At 37.5% G+C, this 14,133-nt stretch overlaps 1 protein-coding gene across 3 annotated transcripts in view; it reads right to left on the bottom strand.

Annotated features, from left to right (window-relative positions):
* Positions 1–939: 939 nt before the first annotated feature.
* TRMT44 (tRNA methyltransferase 44 homolog) overlaps positions 940–14,133 on the bottom strand; it is a 33,891-nt gene continuing 20,697 nt past the window's right edge. For all 3 annotated transcript variants that reach the window (XM_072406498.1, XM_072406499.1, XM_072406500.1), the window contains 4 exons: positions 13,508–13,691; positions 12,335–12,710; positions 9,532–9,648; positions 940–1,434 (listed from right to left, as the gene is read on the bottom strand). In XM_072406498.1, the coding sequence (XP_072262599.1) occupies positions 1,184–1,434; positions 9,532–9,648; positions 12,335–12,710; positions 13,508–13,691 (928 nt within the window). In that variant the 3' untranslated portion in view covers positions 940–1,183. The remainder of the gene's footprint in view (positions 1,435–9,531; positions 9,649–12,334; positions 12,711–13,507; positions 13,692–14,133) is intronic.

Here is a 14,133-nt window from a genome sequence, read left to right as displayed (position 1 = left end):
AGAGTTATGTGAGAGCTGTAAACTTCCTGAGTTCACTGCATGGAGAAGTGATCAGGAATGTGATCCTAGTGCTCACCACCAATTCTGAAATAAAGGTACTTTTTGTGGCTCCATGAAGGAGTTCAGGAGTCCCCAAACTGTGGAGGGAGCGAAAGTGGAGCAGAATATTGCTGGGGCAAGTAACTCAACTGACATATAAAATGCACATAAGTTTAATATTTTTCATATCAAATAATTTTCATTTTGGTCTGTGATTCTGATCACACATTGCCATTTCCTTATTCACTACCACTATGTTCTAGGTCAGCATTACTACATCATAAGTCAGCTCCCTGCCTACTGGGCCAGGGTGGTAATGATGCCAATTCATGTTCAAATTTCATTCTTGAGAAGGAAAGAAGATACAAGGATCACAAGCTTAACCAATAATCTGAAATACCATGAATGTTACTCTGTCAGTGCAGTGTGCAAGAGGTTCAAACACTAGTTGTCAGCAGCAAACATACAGATTTCCAATATATTGTATATTAAGCCGGATGTTTGCTTTCCACCAAAAGTTTTATAGGCAACAGATGGTCTAAAAGAGCTGTGGTGGCTTTGCCACTAGTAGGGAACAAACAGGAGAGTCTTACCATATGAATATATATATATATATATATAAAAATAAATAAAAATATATAAACACACATATACATAGGGATCATATGCGGTATTTCTGAATGTTTAAATGGTTATAATTTGCTTCACCTATTTAAACAGGGGTTCACACAAAAGTACAGAACACTATAATTTAACCCACAACTCTTGTTCTAAGCAAACAAAAGATTTTTCAACACTGTCAGTACTTATCCTTTACTCAAAACCGGCATAAAGCTCAAATATCCCAATAACAATATTACTGGGAACAATAATAATAGTTCTGTCATATCGATTCATAGGAACTGTACATAGAAATGTTTTATTTGCTGGCAGGTACTGAAGACCAAATGTGGCAAATGTCAAGAACAAAAAGCCCAATGAATCACAGCGCTATGTTTTTGACTTAATTAGTGAAACAATTCACACAGAAAATGTTCTTTTGTTTCTTTGGCTCAATAAACATTCTAATTTAAAAAAAAATCAAGGAAAACACCACAAATAGTAATGATTCAAAACAACAACAACTATCTAGGTTTATTGCTTGTTAATGGGATTCATAGGGTCTGTGTTTTTTCCTTTCAGGAAGCGTACTTGGCCGCAGCTCCTCAGGCCCATGTGCGTAAGGGCACTTGGCAGAAGCACGAGGGCAGCCGTGGGGGTGGTTTACATAAAACCAACACAGTCTTGTTTTTAAAACGTCGGGTAAAAGTCTTTTTTTGGCTTCTGCTTTGGTTTTGTTTGATGGAAATTGCTCATCTTGGCTCCAGTTGCGTATAGAAACCTTCGCATTTAAGACTGCAAAATAAAGAGAACACATTCATATAATTATTAAAGTACAAACAACAAAGACATTTTTAAACAAATAAAATTTCAGATTTTTTTTTTATTAGAACTACCATGAAATTGTCTGTTCCAGACATTCCTGGACGTTTCTGTGTAAGAATGTATTCAAGACCTGGCATAATAGAACAGCTGCATTAATTTTCTTGTTTCCCTGTTAGCACTTTCACCGTTTAGCAGTTTGCAGCATCCCTAGCCTCCCTTCAGTCATATGCAATCTGTTCAATCTCAGCATACTCCAAGACACTTTGAGCAGCCAGTGAGTAGATTCGTTCCTGGGCATGATCCTGTCCTACTATTGGTAGCTACTCCTATTTAAGCCTATCTAGCTCTAGTTGCTGGATCCTCAGCATGTTACCTGCATTTTTACCCAGCTGTTTTCTGCCTGGTTGACTTTCCAGATACCTCAACCCTGTTTCTTGTCTTCTGCCTGCCCTGACCTCGAACCATCTCAACCTTTTTTCGCATTGGCCCCCTGCCCTGACCTCAGATCATCTTGACCATGATCCTTGCCAGCCGTTGACCCTGGTCTGCAGCTCCTTAAAGAGATTCCAGCCGACCTAGTACTTGATCTCTGGATGACCCTACATTTGCTCCTGGTGAAGAAAGCTTGGTGACCACAACCTGGTGTTTTCCGTGAAGCAAAGTAGTCCAATAGTCATTTGGGTGCGCTGGTGAGGAGCAGGCCATGAGAAAGCATTTGGACTGCCGGTATGTGCAGAAATCATATCTCCTGAATAAACCCAAATTGGAGCCTGTGAAGGGTGAAAGGTTAAGCCAGTGTGCTCAATGTTTTATGTACTGTCTGCTCTCTGAGTTCACTGCAGACATAGAATATAATGGCAAGAAACTGCAGCCTTACAAGAAGCAATGTTACATGCCTGATTAATCTGGCTGCAAAAACAATGAAAAGTAAACATAATGACAACAAGAGTAAACACAAATGTAGGGGAATTTTGAAATCCACCTCTATTACAAAGTGCTCCTTGAGCTCAATTCCAGACTTTGCCTATAATGATGTCATCAAACTACTGCAGGTAGGAGGAAACGTTTGCTCAGTCTCCTCTCTCCCAGTGATCAGAACATATAACTATAAAGTTCCAAGGTAAGTGGTTGTAACGGGAATGATCTATGTTGGACATCTGTGAACACAGCCATGTACAACATTGTCACCAGGATTTGCACAACTGTCATTGCTGGACCAGTGTCTCAGTCTTGGAAGTAGATGCTGACCCTGAATAATGCCTGAACAAAAAAAAAAAAATGGTGCTTTTGGGAAAAATAAATCTGCTGAAAGCATTGTCAGGTGGAGTATTGGGATCTTCAAGAGGTAATAGCCTGAAAAAGTTACAATTTCACATTACTTTGCATGCTTCCACTTAACCTCAAAAATGTTAGGTCCACTTAAAGCTGTTGTAGAGATGGCAGGTCACCACATAGGCAGCATATACAAGATTTTCTGTGTTCCTTATATTATTAAACAGGATTTCTATAGCGCCAACATGATACGCAGAAATGTACTTTAATATTCTGTTAACTCCACTTGCAGTATCATAAGCTGCTGATTCATACTGCAGCTAAAAAAAAATGACACAAACTCTTAATTATATTAATCCTCTTTAGATTATTACAACGGGGAGTCCAAATCACCAAGATGAGGAAGAGAGTTCTAATAACAGCACAAAAACTCCAGGTAAATGCAGCATTTAGTAATATATAAGCCATTTAGATTGTTAGTTTGTGGGGGAAATTTAAGGAGCTTCGTTAAGGTTTCCTTTGTGCATTTCCAATGTGATGTGTGTCGTTCACATAAGATATGTCATATGTACAAAAGCCTGGTATGGTGCTTTATAGCTGTCATGCAGGTGTCAAATAGGAGAGCAATTCTGTTTTTTTATAACCTCCACATACAGAACAATAGAGATAATTCCCCAGCTATTCAATTCAGGAACAATCTTATAAGTATACACTGCAATTTCAAAGAAAAGATCTGGAAAAAATATTTGAGTGTGAAACTAAAGTTTACACAATTGGCACCTAGGAAATCTTTCACATGGAAACAAAGGCTAAACAATAACATTAAAGTATACAGAAGCAAGAAGATTGAAATACCTGATATACAGGAGCCCACATTCTTTAATAGATTAGATGTTAGAATCAACATACTGAATGTAATGTATTAAAAGCTAAGGTAGTCTTGATAAACATTTAATTCAATTCAACTGAGCAGACAAAAGTGTGGAAATGGGGTGTTGGGCTTGGGGGTGAGTGGTAGTCAGCTGACAGCTAACTTTAAACAGTTTACTTTTATACCTTTTCCCAGCAGCCAATAGAAGAGCTGTTTACTGTACCACAGCTCTGTGGAGCACTATTATTGGATGCTGGTTGTCGGGGTCAGGTATGGCCAATGTTTTTTGTTTTTTTTTTAGTTTTTTTTTTGACTAATGGTTGGTCAGGGAGAAGCAAGAGGGAAGATAAGTATGGGCAGCCTGTGGTTTCTGCTGGTACTTAGGTTGGGTACACACGTGCAATAATTGTTATTGGAAAAGATCTTTCACGATTCTTTCCAATGACAAACGACTGAACAATGCATTAACACGTTCTGTACATACAGCACCATTTTGATCTATGAGAAGGGGAAGGGGAGAATGGCGGAGCGCCACCCCACTGTGCTCTCTCCCCTTCATCTGTGGATAGCCCTGAGGCGATTATGGGACAAGAATTATCTGACATGTGTACGTAGCCGTAGCCTCGAAGTAAAAACTCATGCCGGCAGTTATCAAGGACCTTAATCAGTGCCAATTGTGTTCCTGCACTGTTGTCCCAGTTGACACTACAAGAGGCTGTGCTGACACACACAGAGCACACAGTCAACCATTGCCCCCATTAGGAATATGGTTTAAATCATAATCTGCAACAACCCGGGAGAGAGTTTGCATAGATAAGAAATTCCTGAGAGATACTGGCATATGTATGGATGATGGGTGAATCTTAAAAGAATGATAATGAAGACAAGGGTAACAAGGATTTATAGTTATCTGTTACACACAATCACCCTACAATAACATATGAAAAGAGAAGTGCAAAAGAGGATTTTGATGAACTTCAATCACTTCAATCACTTCACCAGTCTCAAGCATGCTATAGCACTGGATTTTTTTTTTTTTTTGTTAAAAATACCCACTATTATGTTTGTAGATGAGGATGCATTGCTTACTGTCACAAAAACTTCATCCATGCTATGCAGTGTGGTGGATGGATTATGTTGTGGATTTGCTTTGCTGCCTTAAGCACTGTGCATCTTGTAATTACTGAGGAATCAATTATTTACCATGGGTATGAGGCAATTATATAGCATAACGTCAGGGCTTCTGTAAGAGATCTATACCAGAAAAGTAGTGGAGTTTTGAAACATCCCAATTGTCATGGTTGTCCAAACAAAAACATTTTTTTAGAATCGTCCTGCCATAATGGCACTAAAATGCTGGACAATGAGTATTAATAATTAATCTTACACAGTACTTTTATAGCACTGACATATTAAGCAACGCTGTACAAAGCCCATAGTCTTATCACTAGCTGTCCCTCAAAGAGGCTCACAATCTAATGTACCTACCATAGTCCTATGACTTTTTATACAGTCTATGGTAATTTTTGGGGGGAAGCCAAATTCACCTAACTGTACATTTTTGGAATGCCGGAGGAAACCAGAGTACCTGAAGGAAACCCCCGCAAACACAAGGAGAACCTGCAAACCTAGGACACAGTGCTGCAAAGGCCAGAGTGCTAACCGCTGAGCCATCGTGCTGACATTGATCTAAAGCAGGCTAGTTCTATATGCGGGATCGATATTTATAAATACCTACAGTTGCTCTTGGTTAAAGTGGAACTAAACCCATTGCAAAACATCACCATCTTCTTTCTTCTCTTCCAATGGAAGATCATCAGAGGCTGGGACTGGATGCTGTAACACATTAATTCCTGGCACATGCAAAGGAAGCTGTAAATACCAGTATATAGGCAACCATAGCAAACACTTCAGCATGCGGGGCTCCGCTTTTTGCCGGAAACCCTGAGCAATCAGGTAGGTAAGTAGGGGTTATTGCGGAAGGGACATCAACCGTCCCTTTATGCAATAATGACGGGCCTGATTATGGATTCTTTAATGTAGAACTTTAGTTACTGTAGCTAAAGGAGGACCCTCCTAGTTAAAAATTTAAGGCCTTTGTTTACATAATACATTAATTGTTTGAGCTATTAGTAGAATAAAGAGTAAAGAAAGAATAAAACAAATCCGATAGGCCATCGCTAACATTTTAGAAGCCTTGTGTTCACAAAAGAAGTTTATAAACCTTTCTCTTGCAGCTTTAAAAAATATAGAGAAACATTTGCTGTGTTCCAGATTTGCTCATTATGTAACACCATTAAAGCTTCTGTACATCCTGCATAGAAAAGGTCAAACACGCTGCCAAATATTTGAAAAGCATAGATTTTTTATGTGCTTTTAACCTTGCTTGTTTTATTACATGTAAACTAATACAAAGAAAATCCCAATACAAACTGCACAAAAACATTTCAGGAAAAGGTTAGAGAAGAGTGCATAAAAATGTGTGCATGTCCAATATACAAACAGCAGCATGGACATTAAAGGTTACTAAGAACTGCCATGTTTTCGGTTTTAGATCTTAATTTGGCAAATGAAAGCCTAAGTCCAGCTAAAATGTTTATTGCTTAAAAGGAGTAGGAACAGGTAGGGGTAGGAGGATTCCTCTCACTTCTCCTAGTGCCCCCTTGTCACATAAGCTATTACCTGAACAGGAAGTGGGACTAAATCAAAATAATAAACACCTGACAAAAGGTTAACTTTTCTAAAACACACTTTCAAAAGGGGGCCCCAGGGATGCATTTTGGAAGTGGGCAAAACTGTGGGTCCAATATAGTAGAGCCATTTGACTGATCCGTTCTTTTACCGGTGGTGGAACAGATGGCAAATTCTGTCCTGAATATTCCACATGAAAATATTTTACATGGTCACAAATAATATATGGGATATATTTATAGGGGTGACAAATATGATGATGCTAGAAAGAGGTATTTATTACTACAGAAATAATGGCATATGCCTCATCTCCCTGGTGATTTGTGGATATGATTATCACTCTTTCGAATGGTCACCAAGTTTGGAATTACCCAACGAACATACTATAAAATAGGAACCTTTACTAGCGTTGGCATAATGATAAAGTGCTGCTCAAAACCAATCACCATTTTGATGCTGGCGATTTCCACAGAAAATAGCTGTAAACAGTGGTGTTTTTTTTTTTTTCCCTAATTGCCAATTTTGCAGCTCTTGCCACATTGCAAAAGTAGCACAGCCTGCAGCAATGGAAATAAAGCTGAATTAAACCCAGTTCATACTCACCTGTCCCCGTTCCATCGCAGGCACTGTTATATTCTTCTCTCTTCTCTTCCTAATCTTGGCCCATCTTGATTGGCGGGGGTGATGTAACATCTCGTCCTAGCAGCTGCAGGGGAAGCCTGGGATGTGTTGGGTATTGTGGCAACCAGCGCTAAGCTGCACATGTACAGCTCATTCTGACAGTTGAAAGGAGTGATCAGGCAGGTAAGAATACTAATTGCAGAAGGGTCGTTGCCTGTCACTTTCTACAGTACACCTCACACAGATTGCAAACCTGGTGGCCACATATGCCATTTCCAAACAAATGGATCAGTTACTGCAATCAAGTGAATGAACCTTTACTGTGAATATGATGATATACAATCAAAGTACTTACCTCCTTTTTATAGAGCCAAATTTAAAAAAAGGGAAATCACACCTTCTAAGCAAAATTAAATATTGTTCTACAGAGAAGGGGATGTCACCTAAAAAAGCAAATATTTACAGGTTTACCTGTTCTTCATTGAACATTAGTATGAGCCTGGGGTAGTGAAAACTGCAGACCATCCAGTTAAATAAACATTAATAAAAATATGGAAATGTCTAAATATATAAAAAATGAGCATACTATTAGCTGTGCACACCCCCCAGCAATTTTCAATAACCACCCGGCTGTTTTTGGGTGGTTGCTGAAGAGTTGGGTCAAAAGACAGCGGCTGCCACCCACCTACTATTTCATCCCACCCGGCTTAAAAAAAATTCTGGGTTGAACAATGGACCCAGTTTACAAGAATTGTCTTGTCCTGTAAATGAATAACAAAAAAATATGTTGACTGTTACCGGTGTTACAGTCTAACACTCCACACTTGAGAAAGTTTGCCAAGACCAAGAGACGATTCTGAGTGCAATCATTTATATTTGTCAATAGAAGTTCTGTAGCTCCACGCTGAAATCATTCTCTAAAGCTATTTGTTCAAGGTAAAAGACAGATGATATTAAACATAGACTGCGGTTTACATTAAGGCAGAAATTGTATTTCTGTTTTCTCCGAGAGGTAAAATAGTTTACATTTAGCCTTGGGGTCTGTCTACCTGGGAGATGGAAGGAAGCTGAGGTCAGAACAGCAATTTATTTTGACCCACTCATGTATTAAGGGCTTGCAAAAGGCAGGAATTAGAATGTTATTTTATATGAAAGAAGAAGAAACAAAGGCAATGAAATGTCTCCAATAAGAAACAAAATAGATCAGTTAAAAATAGCAAAACAATACAATGTGCTCTAGCTGAAATCCAGACAGTCAACTAATACTCAGCTAAAACACATACATTATTCTTTATAGCTCGCACATTTTTTTTTGTAATGGCCCGATGACCATGTTGATGGGGTTGTGTAAATGGCACCAGGCCTCTTCTGAGGTCATTTAGAATTTATTGTCAAGATTATCTGAAGGGCAGCTGACTTTAACTGCTTTGCATTCCCAAGGATGTGTATGGGATTTTAAATTAACAAAAGCATGTCAACAAATCCTCAAAGTCTAATAAGCCTTGTGATCCAAGCTAGCCAGTACAGCCAGGTCAAAAACCTCCTGTAGCACGCACCTAAAACACAAGATTTACAGAACATTATTTTCCTAAAATGAGAGCACTGCAGAAGCTGTTTGCCTTTAGACTTTCTGTACTTAAAGCGAAACTAAACCTGTCAATACCCGTCTGTCCCTGTTACGTCGCAGGATGCTGCCATCTTCTTTTTTTCTACCTCGTTGCAATCTTCTGCCATTTTGATTGGCCAGGTAGGGATGACAAAGAGGCCATTTGAGTGAGAATTCATTCTGTCCCAGCAAGGGCAGGGGAAGCTGGGAATGCTGGGTAACCAGCCAACCAAACTGCAGCTTAGCTTTTTTGACAGTTCTGCAGAGTGATCAGGAAGGACTATTGCAGAAGAGATATGGCCTGTCCCTTTCTCCAATAATGATCTGCCCAATAGAACATTTTTTAAGTATGGAACTAGAGTTCCGCTTTAAAGCCCCAGTACCTTTTAATGAAGCAGACAGGAAACGGAGATCAATCAGTAACTCCTCTGAGTAGCTTAGCAGTTTAATTTTGAGTTTTATAGTGTTTCTCAGTTTTTTTTTAGAGGAGCTAAGAACAGAAAATTTACTAAATAAAAAGAAGCCTCAAACATAATGTTTAAATCCAAGTTAAATGTAAAGCTACCTATTGACAAACTGGACGAACAAGCTACAGAATCAAGGGCAAAAACAGGGGAAAAAAAACATTTTTAAATCAAACCATTTTTTTCTAATTTGTTTGCTTGCCTAATCTCCAAGAATGTATCTGCTTATAATAATGGCCCAAACTGGCCAAAAAAGGATGCACTTTCCCTGTACCGTAATAAGACTAATCAGTAGTCAATGTGCAACCTTATGTTTGAAAGGGAGCTTTTATGGGAATGTGGGTCTTCTCATCAGGTTTAATACGTCAGCTTTCTTGTACTTTATTTACTGTTCCTTTCATTTCCATCACTGCAAGTACCTCATAAATTAATGGGGTGAAGCTCAAGGTATAGGAGGTGGGACAAAGTACACTAGGACATTTGGAACTGAAAAAAAAAACAACTACTTGTGACTGTTAGTAAATAAAGCTGCTACCCATTACCTTCAAAGACTTGGTGATTGTTTCTGAGTAGTGTCTGTAGGCCTCCACATTCATTCTTCAGCCTCTGTAATGTCTCTTTGCCCAAGACTTCAGCTACTTCCCGTATTGGAAGACATCCTTTTCAAGAAATGAAAAAAAAAAAAAGTTGCATTGAGTGTTTTTGAAGATTTTACTTTTTGGTTTAGTATCTCTCAAACATTATTATTCTAATATGTGGCATAGGTAAACTATCCCGAATGTTACAACCGGATTATAAAATCCTAAACAACCAAGTATTGAAAGAAACATATGTGTTGGTCTTAACCCCATCATGTCTTGAGCAGCATTCCCCCACCTCCTAGATTGTAAGCTCTTCAGGGCAGGTTCTTTTCCTGTGTCACTGTTTGTATCTGTCTGTCATTTGCAACCCTTATTCAATGTACAGTGCTGCGTAATATGTTGGCGCTATATATATCCTGTTTATTATTATTATTATTAATAATAATAATACATGTTACTGTTTCAGCTTGTGACATTTTCATTGTGAACTTTTGCAGCTTTGTCTATTACATTTTTTAAAAAAACTAACTAGTTAAAGCCTTATCGAAACATATCTAAACATATTTTATCTTTTTCTCCTGGATATAAATGTGCCAGATAAGAGAGCTTCATACCAATATCATTTATCTTTAGACACATTTGCATTGTGTTCTCTCTTCCAAGAGAAATGTAAAATTACTTACATACAGTAATATGCAGTATATAACTTCTTTATCCATCTGTGTTTATGTTTAAAAAAAAACTAATAACATGTTTTTTCTTTTCCCAGCCAAATATTAAATATTTCATATTTACTTACTTAGTCTGTTTTTCTCAAAAGCTTTTATTACAGTTCTGAACAGCTGAAACTTAAGTTACACAGACAGCTAAATAATTAGGGGGACCTCCTGGGAAGATCCAGGTACAAAACTGTATCTATATTTGATCAGAGACTCATTGGCTATATATACACTGTTCCCACATGACCAAGCTTTAAATTATACATTTGTTGTCTTTTGTTTTTTTTTGACATTTTTTTGACATTATAAAATACAGTAAAAAGGGAAAAAATGAATGATTAAAAAAACATTAGGTAAATATAAGTTGAGTGGGGAAGTTAGTTAGGAATGATTAAGTTAAAATAAGAGAAAATATAAGTTCAATAGGAACAAGTTTTATTTACCTTTTTTTTGTCTTACCTTACTTTATGTCTAGATGAAGTTCTAATAAACAAAGTTACCTCTCTGTAGGTAATGCGAGAACACTGTTTAAACACTGTGCCCCAGGGCCTTTTGGATGTCACCTGCCTTAATAACTGCTTTATTTATACATTAACCCCAATCTGCCATTTTGACAATTTGCTAGCAAGTGCAAGGCGGTAAACACTGCATACTGGATGACATTCAATACCCTTTGCACTTTGATAAAGTTGTTTTAGAGGTCTGTAGTACATAGACAGTATAAATAGGTATGTATTTTTTGTGAACATAGCCTTTTCACAACCTGCTAGAAATGTTCTAAATATTAAATGTCATTTTCTTTAAATGTAAGGGCCATTAAGCATTTTGTATGCACATACATCTATATACACACCATAAGTAGAAACCTCAATCTCTGCAATGGAAACTTAAGGCTTCCTCAGCAACAGGGAACTATTTTTTTATTGAAATATTTTTTAAAACATCCACACCTAAAGGGATGCGAATCTTGCAGCTTTTCTGAAAAACATAAAGGAAACTTACCAACCTGTGTTAATGTAGGCAGATCCCACTCTTGGTTTGCATTGTTTATAGCTCACCTAGATGTGACTATTTTTCTTAATAAAGCTGTTACATTGTAATAGTTATAAACCTGTGCAATCTGGATAAAGTCTATAACAGGGGTTTATAGCTTTTTAAAATATGTTTGTTATTATAAGCACATGCAATAATAGCATGCATTTTTAAAGAAAAATAAAACTTCTTAGCCGAATATGGAAGCTACAATTGCAGACTTATTTTTCTGCAGACAGCAGCTGTCTGGTTGTCAAGCTGAGCGGGTTGCAAGTCCCAAAGCATGAATGTATTAAGGGTTCTTATACAGAGTTTTATAAACGAAACCATTGTGCTAAAGAAACGGCACACAAATCAGTACAGTGATAGTCTCTGTACTTTTACATAGGACAGAATATTATAAGGCTATAAAGATTTTGGAACAGCTGCAATCCTTGGATTTTATGGGATTTCAATATTTCTGACCTGTCAGCCCAGGTTTTATGATACTGCCCACCCAAGGAGGCTTATCACTGATGGCCTTGGCACAAAAAGTGGGTTTAATTACTCTGTATGGTTAACCCAATAGAGGACTGGTTGATGGCAGTGCTGAGCCTAAAAAAGTGAAAATGCTTTTATAGCTTTAACATGGGCGTACAAAATATTGGGGGCAGTCATGTTCAAAAGTTGCAGATGGTCGTAAAACTAACTTATTGTAGCTCTCATGTTTCCTGAAACATCATTTGATCATTTATTACAGCTTGATAGTTTAATTTCTGATTAAACTCAGAAAACATATGCAACATATGTGGTACTGGCAAGACTCCAGTAAAAGTGGGCTTCCTTGATCTCTATTGGGGATTGACAAACTATTACAACAATTATTAATATTATTATTATTTATATTAATAAACAGGATTTAAATAGCACTAACATATTACACAACACTGTACAATAAATAGGGATATGTGCAAATGTTTAGATACATAGAATAAAAAAATACAAGATACATTTTAATGGGAAAAAACACTTACTGCCTCTGATCCAGGTCTTTTCCGTTCCATTATCATCTGGATCTGGTTTATCCTTTGTGCTCTGATGAAGTAGTAGCTGTGCAACCTGCAAAACCACTTTATCAATGAAGTCTCTTGGAAGCAATGCGCAGTTCCTTATCTGTTCTACTTTGTCCCTGGGCCGGAACGATGACAGCCAATTCTTGTGTCCTGTGTCTGGATCATCTGGGGAAACATCTGAGCTTTCTCCACCATGCACAGAGTGCACAGGATCCTCCGTGATACAGGCAGAGTCTGATGTATCATTAGAACAACTGGCTATGTATTGTGTCCTCGCCTTATCAATCTGCGATTCCTCTTCTGGCTGGTAAGTTCTCGATTTTCCAATAAGGCACACCTGTGGGTCAAGAAATAAAAAAAATGATAATATATAGATAATCATTTACAGCTATACAGATGTTCTATATTACTTTACCACAACTGAAAAACTGTTTAAGTAAATCATGTAGGGCTAATCATGCCACTTCTCAATGCAAGCCTAATTATCACATCACTTTCACATCATAAAACAAAAAAAAATAAAAAAATACCCTCTGATTTACTAGAAGGCAAAGCATGATAATGTAACTTTAATTTATTTTAATGACTAAACTACAAATATATTAAATACAATAACTAGAATTTGGAAAAGTAAGCTTGTAAGCCGACTAAATACGCATTAATTACTTTGGAGTATTAAAGGGTAAGATGTCAGTCACACAGAATAATGCGAGTCCACTCACAGATATGCATTGTGAGGAGCCATAAGGCACAACAGTTGTGCAGTGCTGCAATGTAAGAAGCAAAATCTGCATGAATATATATGAGTAAGGTTTCGGTCACACAGGAAGTGAAGCACTGTGTTTGATACGTTGCCCAACATAGCCTACATATATCATAAAATAAGCATATTGGTCACTCCAAGTATGTAGCTCATACATGTATAAGTGATAGTATGTATGATGTATGTATGTTTCAAGCTGTATATAGTAACAAGATTACTTCAATTTAATTTCCCTTTCTCCTTCTCTACATCCCAATAACTATTTTTCAGACACAGAAAACCTTTTTCATAGAAGAGCAAGTTTAAATGGGGGTGGACAAATGTATTGCTCAGTAGGTCCAATAAAATGCTTCCCCTCTAAGTTTACTTACCCTCTTGGTTGATGGAATTCTCAGACAATCTTCCTCTACATTGAAGCCACACCTAGTTCCAATATCTGTGACAAAATCAAGGTATTCTCTATACTGAGTCTTCTTACTGGATTTCCTATTGTATTTACCATAGAAACTGTAGAAGCAGCAGGGCAGAACAAAGTATCGGCAAGAGTAGGAGGACCTGGGGAAAAGGAACACCTAATGAAGGTAAAAACATACATATGTACATATATGTTAGGAGACAACCTGACTGGAACAACATTGCAAGTTACCAATGCTGACCGATTGCCTGACTGCTCATATTCCATTTCCATACAGAATAGGAATAGAGATCAGGTCTTTTGACTTTTGCAACCTGCACATTTCTTCCCAGACAACACTGAAACCAAAAGATCACCCTAGACTGATGGAATGCACAAGGAAGTCCATAGTGTTGGTGCCCAGATTCCACATTTGCCATGTTTACTCTAAACGTAATGTACATCTACAGAAATTTGGATAACACAAAAATATTTTATTGCATTATCTCAAATACATTTTACTGAAAATTGACAACTTTTACAAGATATTCCTAAACGATTACCACTTGACTATCACCCTACAATAAGCCCTTAACCCCCATC

Source organism: Pyxicephalus adspersus, chromosome 3, assembly GCF_032062135.1.
Source record: "Pyxicephalus adspersus chromosome 3, UCB_Pads_2.0, whole genome shotgun sequence".
NCBI lineage: Eukaryota > Metazoa > Chordata > Amphibia > Anura > Pyxicephalidae > Pyxicephalus > Pyxicephalus adspersus.
The sequence above is the reverse complement of the archived record's forward strand: the minus strand, read 5'-3'. Positions and strand labels throughout refer to the sequence as shown.